Here is a 13,617-nt window from a genome sequence, read left to right on the forward strand (position 1 = left end):
TGAAAGAACATCTTCGATGGTCCGCCGTCCAGAAGAGGAAGGACGTTAGCGAGGAGGTGGCTCGGCTCTTAGCAGCGGAGTTCATCCGAGAAATTTACCACTCCGAGTGGCTCGCCAATGTTGTCATGGTCCCCAAGAAGGACAAGTCACTTCGCATGTGCATTGATTTCAAGCATATCAATCGGGCCTGCCCGAAAGATCATTTTCCTCTCTCCCGCATCGACCAGATAGTCGACTCGACTGCGGGATGTGAGCGTTTGTCTTCCTAGACGCCTATTCCGGGTACCATCAGATCCGTCTGTACGGGCCCGACGAGATCAAAACAGCTTTCATCACTCCATTCGGGTGCTTCTGTTATGTCACCATGCCGTTCGGCCTCAAGAATGCCGGAGCCACGTTCATGAGGATGATTCAGAAGTGTTTGCTCACTAAAATCAGTCGGAATGTGGAGGCATACATGGATGATATTATGGTCAAGTCACGGAAGGGTTCCGACCTGCTGACTGACCTTGCTGAAACCTTTGCCAACCTCAGGAGGTATGATATCAAGCTCAATCCGTCAAAGTGCACGTTCGGAGTTCCAGGTGGGAAGTTACTCGGTTTTCTCGTTTTCGAACGGGGAATCGACGCCAATCCTGAAAAAATTGGTACTATACTCCGGATGAAACGTCCTATGCGTGTGCATGACGTCTAGAAGCTTACAGGATGCTTGGCCGCTTTAAGTCGATTCATCTCTTGCCTCGGTGAAAAGGCATTGCCTCTTTACCGACTGATGAAGAAGTCCGACAAGTTCGAGTGGACTCCAGAAGCTGATGCAGCGTTTACAGAGCTCAAAGCTCTGCTCTCCACCCAGCCGGTGCTTGCTGCCCCAATCAGCAAGGAGCCTTTGCTGATTTACATTGCAGCCACAGGACAAGTTGTCAGTACAGTACTTACGGTCGAGCGGGAAGAAGAAGGAAAGGCCTTCAAAGTTCAGCGCCCAGTATATTATGTTTCTGAAGTTTTGACTCCTTCAAAGCAAAGATATCCTCATTACCAGAAGCTTGTATATGGGATTTATATGACCACGAAGAAGGTTGCACATTACTTCTCTGATCATTCCATTACAGTCGTCAGCGACGCTCCACTATCAGAGATTTTGCACAACAGAGATGCAACTAGTCGAGTGGCCAAATGGGCGATTGAACTTCTTCCCCTAGATATCAAGTTTGAGGCAAAGAAAGCTATCAAGTCCCAAGCAATTGCAGATTTCGTCGCCGAGTGGATCGAACAGCAACTTCCGACTCAAGTTCACTCGGAGCACTGGACCATGTTCTTCGATGGATCTAAGATGCTGAATGGTTCCGGTGCTGGGGTAGTATTGGTTTCCCCCCGAGGAGATAAACTCAGATATGTTCTCCAGATTCACTTCGTTTCCTCCAATAACGAAGCAGAATATGAAGCATTTTTGTGTGGGTTGCGCATGGCCATTTCACTCGGCGTCCGTCGCCTCATGGTCTATGGCGACTCAGATTTGGTGGTTAATCAGGTGATGAAAGAATGGGACGTCAGAAGTCCAGCTATGACTGGTTATTGCAATGCAGTGAGAAAGTTAGAGAAGAAATTCGAGGGGTTAGAGCTTCATCACATCCCCCGACTGAAAAATCAAGCGGCTGATGATTTGGCAAAGATAGGCTCCAAGAGAGAAGCCATCCCCAGCAATGTGTTTTTGGAACACATCCACTCGCCATCAGTCCAAGAAGATCCTTTTACAGATGAAGCCCCGCAGCCAAAGAGTGCCACAGATCTGACTGAAGTTGAAATTCCGGCAGTGGTCGACCTAATCATGGAAGTTTTGGCAATCACCCCTGACTGGACGATACTGTACATCACGTATATCTGGAGAAAGGAACTCCCGGAGGACGAAGAAGAGGCTCGACAGATCGTTTGTCGATCCAAGGCCTTTACAGTCATAAAGGGACAGTTGTATAGAGAAAGCGCGACTGGAGTCGGTCAGAAGTGTATAACACCAGAAGAAGGTCAGATAATCCTTGATGATATCCACTCGGGGACCTGTGGTCATCATGCGTCCTCTCGGACCATTGTGGCTAAAGCATACCGAGCGGGATTTTACTGGCCAAGAGCGAATGAAATGGCAAAAGAGATAGTCGACAAGTGTGAAGGGTGCCAGTTCTACTCCAACATGTCGCACAAGCCTGCATCAGCCTTGAAGACCATTCCGCTCGTCTGGCCCTTCGTTGTTTGGGGACTGGACATGGTTGGCCCATTGAGAACAGGCAGGAGCGGTTTCACACATGTGCTTGTGGCAGTCGACAAGTTTACCAAACGGATTGAAGCTAAGCCTATCAAGAATCTTGATGCTTGCACTGCTATCAGTTTCGTCAGAGAGTTAACATTCAGATATGGAGTCCCGCATAGCATCATCACCGACAATGGGTCAAACTTTGATTCAGACAAGTTCAGAGCTTTTTGCGCCTCTCAAGACACACGAGTCGACTACGCATCGGTCGCCCACCCCCTGTCGAATGGACAAGCAGAAAGGGCAAATGGTCTGATTCTCAAAGGACTAAAGCCTCGGCTGATGCGTGATCTCAAGCACGCAGCAGGCGCTTGGGTCGACGAGCTTCCGTCGGTTCTGTGGGGATTGAGGACTACCCCGAATCGGTCGACTGGAAGAACTCCGTTCTTTCTGGTTTACGGAGCGGAAGCAGTCCTGCCGAGTGATCTACTTCACAATGCACCCCGAGTCGAGCTTTATACCGAAGATGAGGCAGAACAAGCCCGGCAAGACGCAGTCGACCTCCTGGAAGAAGAAAGAGAAATGGCTATGATCCGATCGACCATTTATCAGCAAGACTTGCGTCGATTCCATGCCAGAAATGTGAAGAGTTGAGCCTTCCAAGAAGCAGATTTGGTCCTCCGAGTGGATCAACAGAAACCACACAAGCTCGCTCCTACTTGGGAAGATCCCTTCATCGTCACCAGAGTCCTCCACAATGGAGCGTATCACCTTTACAATGTCGATCGCCAGATCGATGAGCCACGAGCTTGGAATGCAGAACTGCTCCGCCCCTTTCACACTTGAATTCTCACTCGGATGAGATGTAATAAGAAAAACTTTTGTAGTCTATTTATCAAAGACAAGAGTGTTACAAATTTTCCTATAATTGTTGTTGCTTTTGTTTGCGTGTGAAATCCCCCAGTGGGTGGCTTAGCTGCGAATCCGTTTCGCCTAAGTTTATAAAAAAAATCCTACCGAGTGGCGAGCCAGACTCCCACTCGGAGGCTTAGCTGCAGCTCAGTGCTCGCCTAAGTGTTTAAAAATCCTACCGAGTGGCGAGCCAGACTCCCACTCGGAGGCTTAGCTGCAGCTCAGTGCTCACCTAAGTGTTTAAAAATCCTACCGAGTGGCGAGCCAGACTCCCACTCAGAGGCTTAGCTGCAGCCCAGTGCTCGCCTAAGTGTTTAAAAATCCTACCGAGTGGTGAGCCAGCCTCCCACTCGGAGGCTTAGCTGCAGCCCAGTGCTCGCCTAAGTGTTTACAAATCCTACCGAGTGGAGAGCAAACCTCCCACTCGGAGGCTTAGCTGCAGCCCAGTGCTCGCCTAAGTGTTCAAAAATCCTACCGAGTGGCGAGCCAGACTCCCACTCGGAGGCTTAGCTGCAGCTCAGTGCTCGCCTAAGTGTTTAAAATCCTACCGAGTGGCGAGCCAGACTCCCACTCGGAGGCTTAGCTGCAGCTCAGTGCTCGCCTAAGTGTTTAAAAATCCTACCGAGTGGTGAGCCAGACTCCCACTCGGAGGCTTAGCTGCAGCCCAGTGCTCGCCTAAGTGTTTAAAAATCCTACCGAGTGGAGAGCAAACCTCCCACTCAGAGGCTTAGCTGCAGCCCAGTGCTCGCCTAAGTGTTCAAAAATCCTACCGAGTGGCAAGCCAGACTCCCACTCGGAGGCTTAGCTGCAGCTCAGTGCTCGCCTAAGTGTTTAAAAATCCTACCGAGTGGCGAGCCAGACTCCCACTCGGAGGCTTAGCTGCAGCTCAGTGCTCGCCTAAGTGTTTAAAAATCCTACCGAGTGGCGAGCCAGACTCCCACTCGGAGGCTTAGCTGCAACCCAGTGCTCGCCTAAGTGTTCAAAAATCCTACCGAGTGGTGAGCCAGACTCCCACTCGGAGGCTTAGCTGCAGTCCAGTGCTCGCCTAAGTATTTAAAAATCCTACCGAGTGGTGAGCAGACCTCCCACTCGGGGGGCTTAGCTGCAGTCCAGTACTCGCCTAAGTTTGAAAAAATCCTACCGAGTGGAGAGCAGACCTCCCACTCGGGGGCTTAGCTGCAGTCCAGTACTCGCCTAAGTTTGAAAAAATCCTACCGAGTGGAGAGCAGACCTCCCACTCGGGGGCTTAGCTGCAGTCCAGTACTCGCCTAAGTTTGAAAAAATCCTACCGAGTGGAGAGAAGACCTCCCACTCGGGGGCTTAGCTGCAGTCCAGTACTCACCTAAGTTTTTAAAATCCTACCGAGTGGAGAGCAGACCTTCCACTCGGAGGCTTAGCTGCAGCCCAGTGCTCGCCTAAGTACGGAACACATCCCAATCCGCAAGGACGGCGAGGTGCAAATCGACTGCTACCTTCCCCTTCGGAGTTGCACCACAAATACAAAGTTATTTTGATTGAAGAACAAGTTCCACTCGACAAATAATTCATGAAGATATTCAACGATAAATCAAGTTCAGATAAGATCCAAAGGTTCTAGACCGCAGATCAAAGTACTCGAGCTTCCAGCTCGATAGAGTTTAACGGTTACAAAATCCACTCGGCATTCCGAGGCAAATTTAAAGTGAAGCATAAAAGTTTTCATTCCTCATGCGGAGGACTGGAAGGGGCGACGAACTCATCCAAGTCGATCCCGTCTGCAATGCGAGTGGCAGCAGCAATGAAAGTCTCCATGAAGTCTTGAAAGTTGTGCTTCCTGGTATTGGAAACTTGGATGGCGGCCAACTTTTCTTCTCGCGCCTCCTTGCAGTGGACGCGGACCAGAGACAGAGCGACGTCAGCGCCACATCTAGCAGAAGATTTCTTCCATTCCGCCACTCGACCTGGGACTTCATTCAGTTGAGTCATCAGGGACTCGAGGTCATTCTGAAGCGTCGTCCTAGGCCAGAGCGACGTGTCGATCCGTGACGTCGCAACCTTCAACTGAGCAAGATAGTCAACAACGCCGACAACACGAGATTCCAGTCGGAGCACGTTCATAGCAGCCTCGTCCTTCACTGGAGAATTGATGGGGTCCAAGTCTGTCTCCACTCGACTGGTCTCCTCTTCGAAGTTCTGGCAGAATTCTGTAAACACAATTCAAGGATAAGTCAGTGGCTCTACGCAGATTTGGTAACTGCAAGTCAGTCGGGCCGGAGTAATTACCCTCGAGCATGACGAACAGCTTCTTGGCGAGTCCACCGAGATAAGCCTCCAGATCATTCCTCTTCCCCGCCAGTTCACTTGCCTTGTCATTCAGAGCTATATTGCCATTCTTCAGACGGCTGACCTCTCGATTAGCCGTGTCGAGAGCAGTTTTCAGCCGGGAGTTTTCCTTTTCAAGAGTACCGACTGAAGCCAATTTTTCTTCAGCAAGCTTCGTTTTGTTCAGGGCCTCCTTCTATGCTTCGGCAAGGTCTTGATCCTTCTTATTCAGAGCCTCATCCATTTTGTCTGTGAAACAGCAAGTGAGATCAACATCGAGGACGGCCAGAAAGAAAGGACAGTCGACAAAAGCTCACCAGCCATACCTTTTGCTTCATCCCTCGCCTTCTGCAAGTTCTCCTGAGCAAGCTTCAAGTCAAGGTTCAACTGGATCTGTTTGTTCTCCAACTCAGTGTAGCGAGCCACAAGTTCGCAGGATTTCTGCAAAAAATCAGTCGACAGACATCCAAGATAAGTTGCTTCCGAGTAACCAAGAGACAATGATGGTGTTTCTAAGACTACAGCCGAATCAAAAATATTCGACAGTAGTCTCGGGGACTACACCCAGTGGGTGCACTCAGCGTGCCCCCACTGGTTCGACCAAAAAAAATCGATTGCCCGCAGCCGACCGTGTACAGTTCCATTCGACATGGCCTGACCAGACCGAGTGAAGAAGTTCAGCTAAAGCAACACAATATAAAGACTACAGTCAACTGCCAGCAGTCCACCGTAGTCTCGGGGACTACACCCAGTGGGTGCACTTAGCGTGCCCCCACTCGTCAAAAAGATTAATAGACACACCTAGTGGGCGTACAGATATAAAGATCTTCGAAAAAGAGATTCTTCAGATAGCATATCCTAACAGAACAAGCGGTGAATCGACTGACCTGGACGTTGCTCTGAAGAGCTGAGCTTGCGTCATAAGCTGCTTGGCTGGCTTCCCGAACCACCTTCACTTGCTCCATCATGATCCCCGCCTGGTGTATAGCCTCTTTAGCAGCACCCACTTGGTCCTCAGGGACGTGGTGTGTGGCAAAAAGCGAAGGCGGATTTGCAGTCGACGTCGAAGGCCGGACACTCGTCAGAGGTTCAGCGAAGGTCACAGAAACCCGAGTGGTATCACCACCCTCCCGGACTGCGGCCTCAGGCGCTGGAGTAGTTTGTGGGGTCTTGCCAGCCGGCGCCCTCCTGTTCCTTCGCGCCCTCAGCGGCACTTCATCGTCATCATCAGGGAGGTCAATGACATGAGCAGGAGCTACAAGAAAAATCCAATCGACCGGAATTATAAGAAATTGTCAGTCGACTAAAAGCAGAGCATCAGTAATCGTACCAGGGTTGGAGGTAACAGCGTCTTCCATCTCTTGATCATCGTCCTTGGCGGAGATCTCCGAGGTGGTAGCACTGCAAATTTCGAAAGTCAGTCAGCTTATTCAATGAGTCGACCAAGAGTCCGTCACGTTCGACAAAGGAAAACAAATTCTACTATTACCCAGAAATGGTGGGGACAGTCATCTTCATCTTGGGCAGAGCCTTGGGCGGCTTGGACGACTGCCCAACAGGAACAGTCGCCTTACCACGTTCCCGCGCAGGGTCGTGTGTAAGCTTGGATCGCCGTTCCGAGTGGGGAGGTTCGACTTCTTCCTCCTCCTCTTCACTGGAGTCGTCGTCGTCATCCCCCTCTCCTTCGCCGTCAGATTCCCACTCTTCTCCCTCGTCTCCACTTTCGCCTCCACTCGCCTCTCCTTCCTCGGCCTGCTCCTATGCTCCATTGGGTGTCGAGTACATCTCAGTAGTGGCCTAGAGGACAACAAACGAGACAAAAGTCAATCGACTGATCCAAAAAGAACAAGTAAAGAAAGCAAGATCACAGTCGGAAACGCAAGGTCAGACCTTGTCCACTTCGTATGTTTGGTCGAGTGGAGGAATCCTCCTGGCTCCTCGGGGGTTGTCCTTGTTCCCTGTGATACTCGACAGCCACCCTTCCAACATCTTGTGAGTGACCTCCTCTGGGTGAATCCGAGTGGTGTCTTCGAGACCCGAGTACAGCCACATCGGGTGGTCACGAGCCTGAAGCGGTTGGATGCGCCTCTGAAGGAAGACTTCCAACAAGTCCATGCCAGTCACACCCTCGCGGACAAGCTGAACCACTCGACCGACCAGCACCTTGACTTGCGCCTTTTCCTCCAGCGTCACTTTCAGAGAGGCAGGTTTTTGTGCTCGATTCAGAGAAAAAGGGGGAAGCCCAGTCGACTGTCCTGGGGTCACCTGGTCTTTACAGTAAAACCAAGTCGACTGCCACCCACGGACTGACTCGGGAAAAGTGATAGACGGAAAGGAACTTTTTCCCCTCATCTGGATCGCCAGACCCCCGCACAGCTGGATCACCTGCGTCCGTTCGTCACTCGACTTGGCCTTCTTGACCGACTGAGAGCGGCAAGTGAAGATGTGCTTGAAGAGTCCCCAATGGGGGCGGCAACCCAAGAAGTTTTCACACAAGGAAACGAAAGCAGCAAGATACACAATAGAATTGGGAGTAAAGTGATGGAGCTGTGCTCCGAAGAAGTTCAAGAAGCTCCGGAAAAAAGGATGAGGAGGCAGAGAGAATCCACGATCGATATGGGTGGCGAGGAGGACGCACTCACCATCAAGAGGCTTGGGTTCGACTTCTTTCCCCGGGAGGCGCGCAGAGTTGTGGGGAATGAATCCCCCCTCGACCAGATCATCGAGATCATCCTGCCGAATCACCGACGGCATCCAGTCACCCTGGATCCAATCCTTGGGCAGAGCAGTCCTCGAGGAAGATCCGCCCCGAGCGGACTTCTTCCCCTTCCCCTGCACCGCCGCCTTCTTCACGCGCTCCAGAGCCGACGTCTTCTCCTTCACCATCGTCGTCGGCGAAGCTCGAACAGACCTACGGCACCAAGGTGGGAGCGGAGGTGGCGGAGGATCTTGTGAAGGAAGGGGGAAAAGTGAAGGCGCACTGTTCGGGGGTCCCGAGCCGGCAGCTTATAAGAGGTCACTTCCGAGTGGCTGACTGGTAGGCCCAGGCAATCCCGTCAAATCCCATAACGGGCGCGCGCACGATACGTGGCGCAAAAGGTGGCGCGGGGATCGAGGAGCTTCCGTCCTATCCCATCCGATTACTGCGGCCACCCCCGTCCCGCGCGCTTCCCGAAATTCAAATCCCGCAAAATCCGCGGGCCGCAGAACAACTCGTCAAATAGAAGATCCCTTTCACACCGTCACTCGGAACTTCACAAGTAAAGAAATTCACTCGACAAGAGGCCAAGAATGGATCAAGGCGACTAAAAGAAGTTGACGACGTCATCCGTGACAATTGATCCAAAACAAGACGTTCATATAACATGAAGAACCAGTCAGAAAGATCCCCAACTCCTTCCCCACTCGAACCTCGATCCATTCGGGGGCTAATGATGAAGCTATGTACCTAGGATAGGGGCATGGACCTGTCCTAAGTACCCTACCCAAGGACATCCCTAGAAGAAGTCACCTTTCAATCGACTTGGAGGTATCCCACTCGACAGATTCAAGACACTCGACCACGAAGCAATCACTCGACCAAATTCCAACCACTCGACTGCCAGGAGATCTAAAGTCACCCTGCACGCAAACGGTCGGTCATTAAGTAGCTTTTATGGTCATCCTAGCACTTTATTAGGGGCGTTACCAGTAACCCCCAGTCTTAATGTACTTTAAACCTTGCATTACTGAGGGCTGGAGGGGCCTGGAGAACTCTATATAAGCCACCCCCCTCCTCAGTATCAAGGGTTGGCACCCCTGTTATTCATACACACATAATTCAGTCGACCGCCTCCGGGCACCGAGACGTAGGGCTGTTACTTCCTCCGAGAAGGGCCTGAACTCGTAATCCTCGTGTGCTTACAACTCCTCCATAGCTAAGATCTAGCCTCTCCATACATACCCCCCTACATCACTGTCAGAGTTAGAACCACGACAGGCTCACCATCAACAGGAAGATCTAAGATCTCATGGATCACATACTTGGTTATCGGGATAAACTTTTTTCTAAGCTGAATCTAGAAGCAACAACATAATTTGGAACCTAGTCATTTCACAAACCTAAGAGGTGTTGCACAAGTAAAAAATACACTAATGCAAAACAAAAAATTCTACCACGTAACCAAAAACATATTGCTGCGGATAGATCACGGATTAGGTTTTACGACTAGACGTGCGGTCACGACAGCAGAAGTAGAGTTGGTGATGCTCGACATGCCTTCTCCTCGTGGATCCCTTGAACCATTCCTTGTGGTTCCCTTGAATGGTTGATCAAATCACTGAAGGAAATATGCCCTAGAGGCAATAATAAAGTTATTATTTATTTCCTTATATCATGATAAATGTTTATTATTCATGCTAGAATTGTATTAACCGGAAGCGTAATACTTGTGTGAATACATAGACAAACAAAGAGTCACTAGTATGCCTCTACTTGACTAGCTCGTTAATCGAAGATGGTTATGTTTCCTAACCATAGACATGAGTTGTCATTTGATTAATTGGATCACATCATTAGGAGAATGATGTGATTGACATGACCCATTTCATTAGCTTAGCACCCGATCGTTTAGTATGTTGCTATTGCTTTCTTCATGACTTATACATGTTCCTATGACTATGAGATTATGCAACTCCCATTTACCGGAGGAACACTTTGTGTGCTACCAAACGTCACAACATAACTGGGTGATTATAAAGGTGCTCTACAGGTGTCTCCAAAGGTACATGTTGGGTTGGCGTATTTCGAGATTAGGATTTGTCGCTCCGATTGTCGGAGAGGTATCTCTGGGCCCTCTCGGTAATACACATCACTTAAGCCTTGCAAGCAATGCAACTAATAAGTTAGTTGCAAGATGATGTATTACGGAACGAGTAAAGAGACTTGCCGGTAACGAGATTAAACTAGGTATTGAGATACCGACGATCGAATCTCGGGCAAGTAACATACCGATGACAAAGGGAACAACATATGTTGTTATGCGGTCTGACCGATAAAGATCTTCGTAGAATATGTAGGAGCCAATATGAGCATCCAGGTTCCGCTATTGGTTATTGACCGGAGACGTGTCTCGGTCATGTCTACATTGTTCTCGAACCCGTAGGGTCTGCACGCTTAACGTTATGATGACAGTTTCATTATGAGTTTATATATTTTGATGTACCGAAGGTTGTTCGGAGTCCCGGATGCGATCACGGACTTGACGAGGAGTCTCGAAATGGTCGAGACATAAATATCGATATATTGGACGACTATATTTGGACACCGGAAAGGTTCCGGGTAAGATTGGGACAATACCGGATCACCAGGAAGTTATCGGAACCCCCCGGGAGGTATATGGGCCTTATTGGGCCTTAGTGGAAAGGAGGGGAAAGGAGCAAGGGAGGGGGCGCCCCCCCCCAAGCCCAATCCGAATTGGGAGGGGGGCCGGCCCCTGTTGGAAATATGCCCTAGAGGCAATAATAAAAGCATTATTATTATATTTCCTTGTTCATGATAATTGTCTTTATTCATGCTATAATTGTGTTATCCGGAAATCGTAATACATGTGTGAATAATAGACACCAACATGTCCCTAGTAAGCCTCTAGTTGACTAGCTCGTTGATCAATAGATAGTCATGGTTTCCTGACTATGGACATTAGATGTCATTGATAACGAGATCACATCATTAGGAGAATGATGTGATGGACAAGACCCAATCCTAAACATGGCATAAGATCGTATAGTTCGTTTGCTAGAGTTTTTCCAATGTCAAGTATCCTTTCCTTGGACCATGAGATCGTGTAACTCCCGGATACCGTAGGAGTGCTTTGGGTGTACCAAACATCACAACGTAACTGGGTGACTATAAAGGTATACTACGGGTATCTCCAAAAGTGTCTGTTGGGTTGACACGGATCAAGACTGGGATTTGTCACTCCGTATGACGGAGAGGTATCACTGGGCCCACTCGGTAATACATCATCATTATGAGCTCAAAGTGACCAAGTGTCTGGTCACGGGATCATGCATTAAGGTACGAGTAAAGTGACTTGCCGGTAACGAGATTGAACGAGGTATTGGGATACCGACGATCGAATCTCGGGCAAGTAAAATACTGATTGACAAAGGGAATTGTATACGGGGTTGCTTGAATCCTCGACATCGTGGTTCATCCGATGAGATCATCGAGGAGCATGTGGGAGCCAACATGGGTATCCAGATCCCACTGTTGGTTATTGACCGGAGAGCGATCTCGGTCATGTCTACATGTCTCCCGAACCCGTAGGGTCTACACACTTAAGGTTCGGTGACGCTAGGGTTGTAGGGATATGTATATGCAGTAACCCGAATGTTGTTCGGAGTCCCGGATGAGATCCCGGACGTCACGAGGAGTTCCGGAATGGTCCGGAGGTAAAGAATTATATATAGGAAGTGCTATTTCGGGCATCGGGACAAGTTTCGGGGTCACCGGTATTGTACCGGGACCACCGGAAGGGTCCCGGGGGTCCACCGGGTGGGGCCACCTGCCCCGGGGGGCCACATGGGCTGTAGGGGTGTGCGCCTTGGCCTGTATGGGCCAATGGCACCAGCCCCAAGAGGCCCATGCGCCAAGAGATCAAGAAAGGAAGAGTCCTAAAAGGGGAAGGCACCTCCTAGGTGCCTGGGGAGGAGGGATTCCTCCCTTGGCCACCGCCCCCCCTAGGAGATTGCATCTCCTAGGGCTGGCGCCCCCCCTAGGCTCCCTATATATAGTGGGGGAAGGAGGGCCTCTCACCCCACGCCTTTGGTGCCTCCCTCTCCCTCTCCAACACATCCTCCTCCTCCATAGTGCTTGGTGAAGCCCTGCCGGAGTACTACAGCTCCATCACCACCACGCTGTCGTGCTGCTGCTGGAGCCATCTTCCTCAACCTCTCCTTCCCCCTTGCTGGATCAAGAAGGAGGAGACATCACGCTGACCGCACGTGTGTTGAACGCGGAGGTGCCGTCCGTTCGGCGCTAGTATCTCCGGTGATTTGGATCACGTCGAGTACGACTTCCTCATCCCCGTTCTTTGAACGCTTCCGCGCATGATCTACAAAGGTATGTAGATGCAATCCAATCACTCGTTGCTAGATGAACTCCTAGATGGATCTTGGTGAAACCGTAGGAAATTTTTTGTTTTCTACAACGTTCCCCAATAGTGGCATCATGAGCTAGGTCTATGCGTAGTTCTCTTGCACGAGTAGAACACAATTTGTTGTGGGCGTTGATGTTGTCAACTTTCTTGCCGCTACTAGTCTTATCTTGCTTCAACGGTATTGTGGGATGAAGCGGCCCGGACCAACCTTACACGTACGCTTACGTGAGACCGGTTCCATCGACTAACATGCACAAGTTGCATAAGGTGGCTGGCGGGTGTCTGTCTCTCCCACTTTAGTTGGAGCGGATTCGATGAAAAGGGTCCTTATGAAGGGTAAATAGAAGTTGACAAATCACGTTGTGGCTTTCACGTAGGTAAGAAAACGTTCTTGCTAGAACCCTAATTCAGCCACGTAAAACTTGCAACAACAATTAGAGGACGTCTAACTTGTTTTTGCAGCTAGTGCTTTGTGATATGATATGGCCAAAGTTCTGATGAATGATGAATGATATATATGTGATGTATGAGATGTTCGTGCTATTGTAATAGGAATCACGACTTGCATGTCGATGAGTATGACAACCGGCAGGAGCCATAGGAGTTGTCTTTATTTTTTGTATGACCTCCGTGTCATTGAGAAACGCCATGTAAATTACTTTACTTTATTGCTAAACGTGTTAGCCATAGTAGTAGAAGTAATAGTTGGCGAGCAACTTCATGGAGACACGATGATGGAGATCATGGTGTCATGCCGGTGACAAGATGATCATGAAGCCCCAAGATGGAGATCAAAGGAGCTATGTGATATTGGCCATATCATGTCACTATTATTATTTGATTGCATGTGATGTTTATCATGTTTTTGCATCTTGTTTGCTTAGAACGACGGTAGTAAATAAGATGATCCCTCATAATAATTTCAAGAAAGTGTTCCCCCTAACTGTGCACCGTTGCGACAGTTCGTTGTTTCGAAGCACCACATGATGATCGGGTGTGATAGATTCCAACGTTCACATACAA

The 13,617-nt window shown here is 49.6% G+C and overlaps 1 protein-coding gene across 1 annotated transcript; it reads right to left on the reverse strand.

Moving 5' to 3' along the window:
* Positions 1 to 4,849: 4,849 nt before the first annotated feature.
* LOC147991185 (uncharacterized) lies at positions 4,850 to 5,341 on the reverse strand (the record flags this gene model as incomplete). Its single annotated transcript, XM_087538560.1, has 1 exon — positions 4,850 to 5,341. A coding segment is annotated over one exon (492 nt), but the record flags the coding sequence as incomplete, so codon positions are not given.
* Positions 5,342 to 13,617: the final 8,276 nt, after the last annotated feature.

This window comes from Triticum urartu, chromosome 1A (assembly GCF_056163025.1).
Source record: "Triticum urartu cultivar PI428250 chromosome 1A, HENAU_Tu73, whole genome shotgun sequence".
NCBI lineage: Eukaryota > Viridiplantae > Streptophyta > Magnoliopsida > Poales > Poaceae > Triticum > Triticum urartu.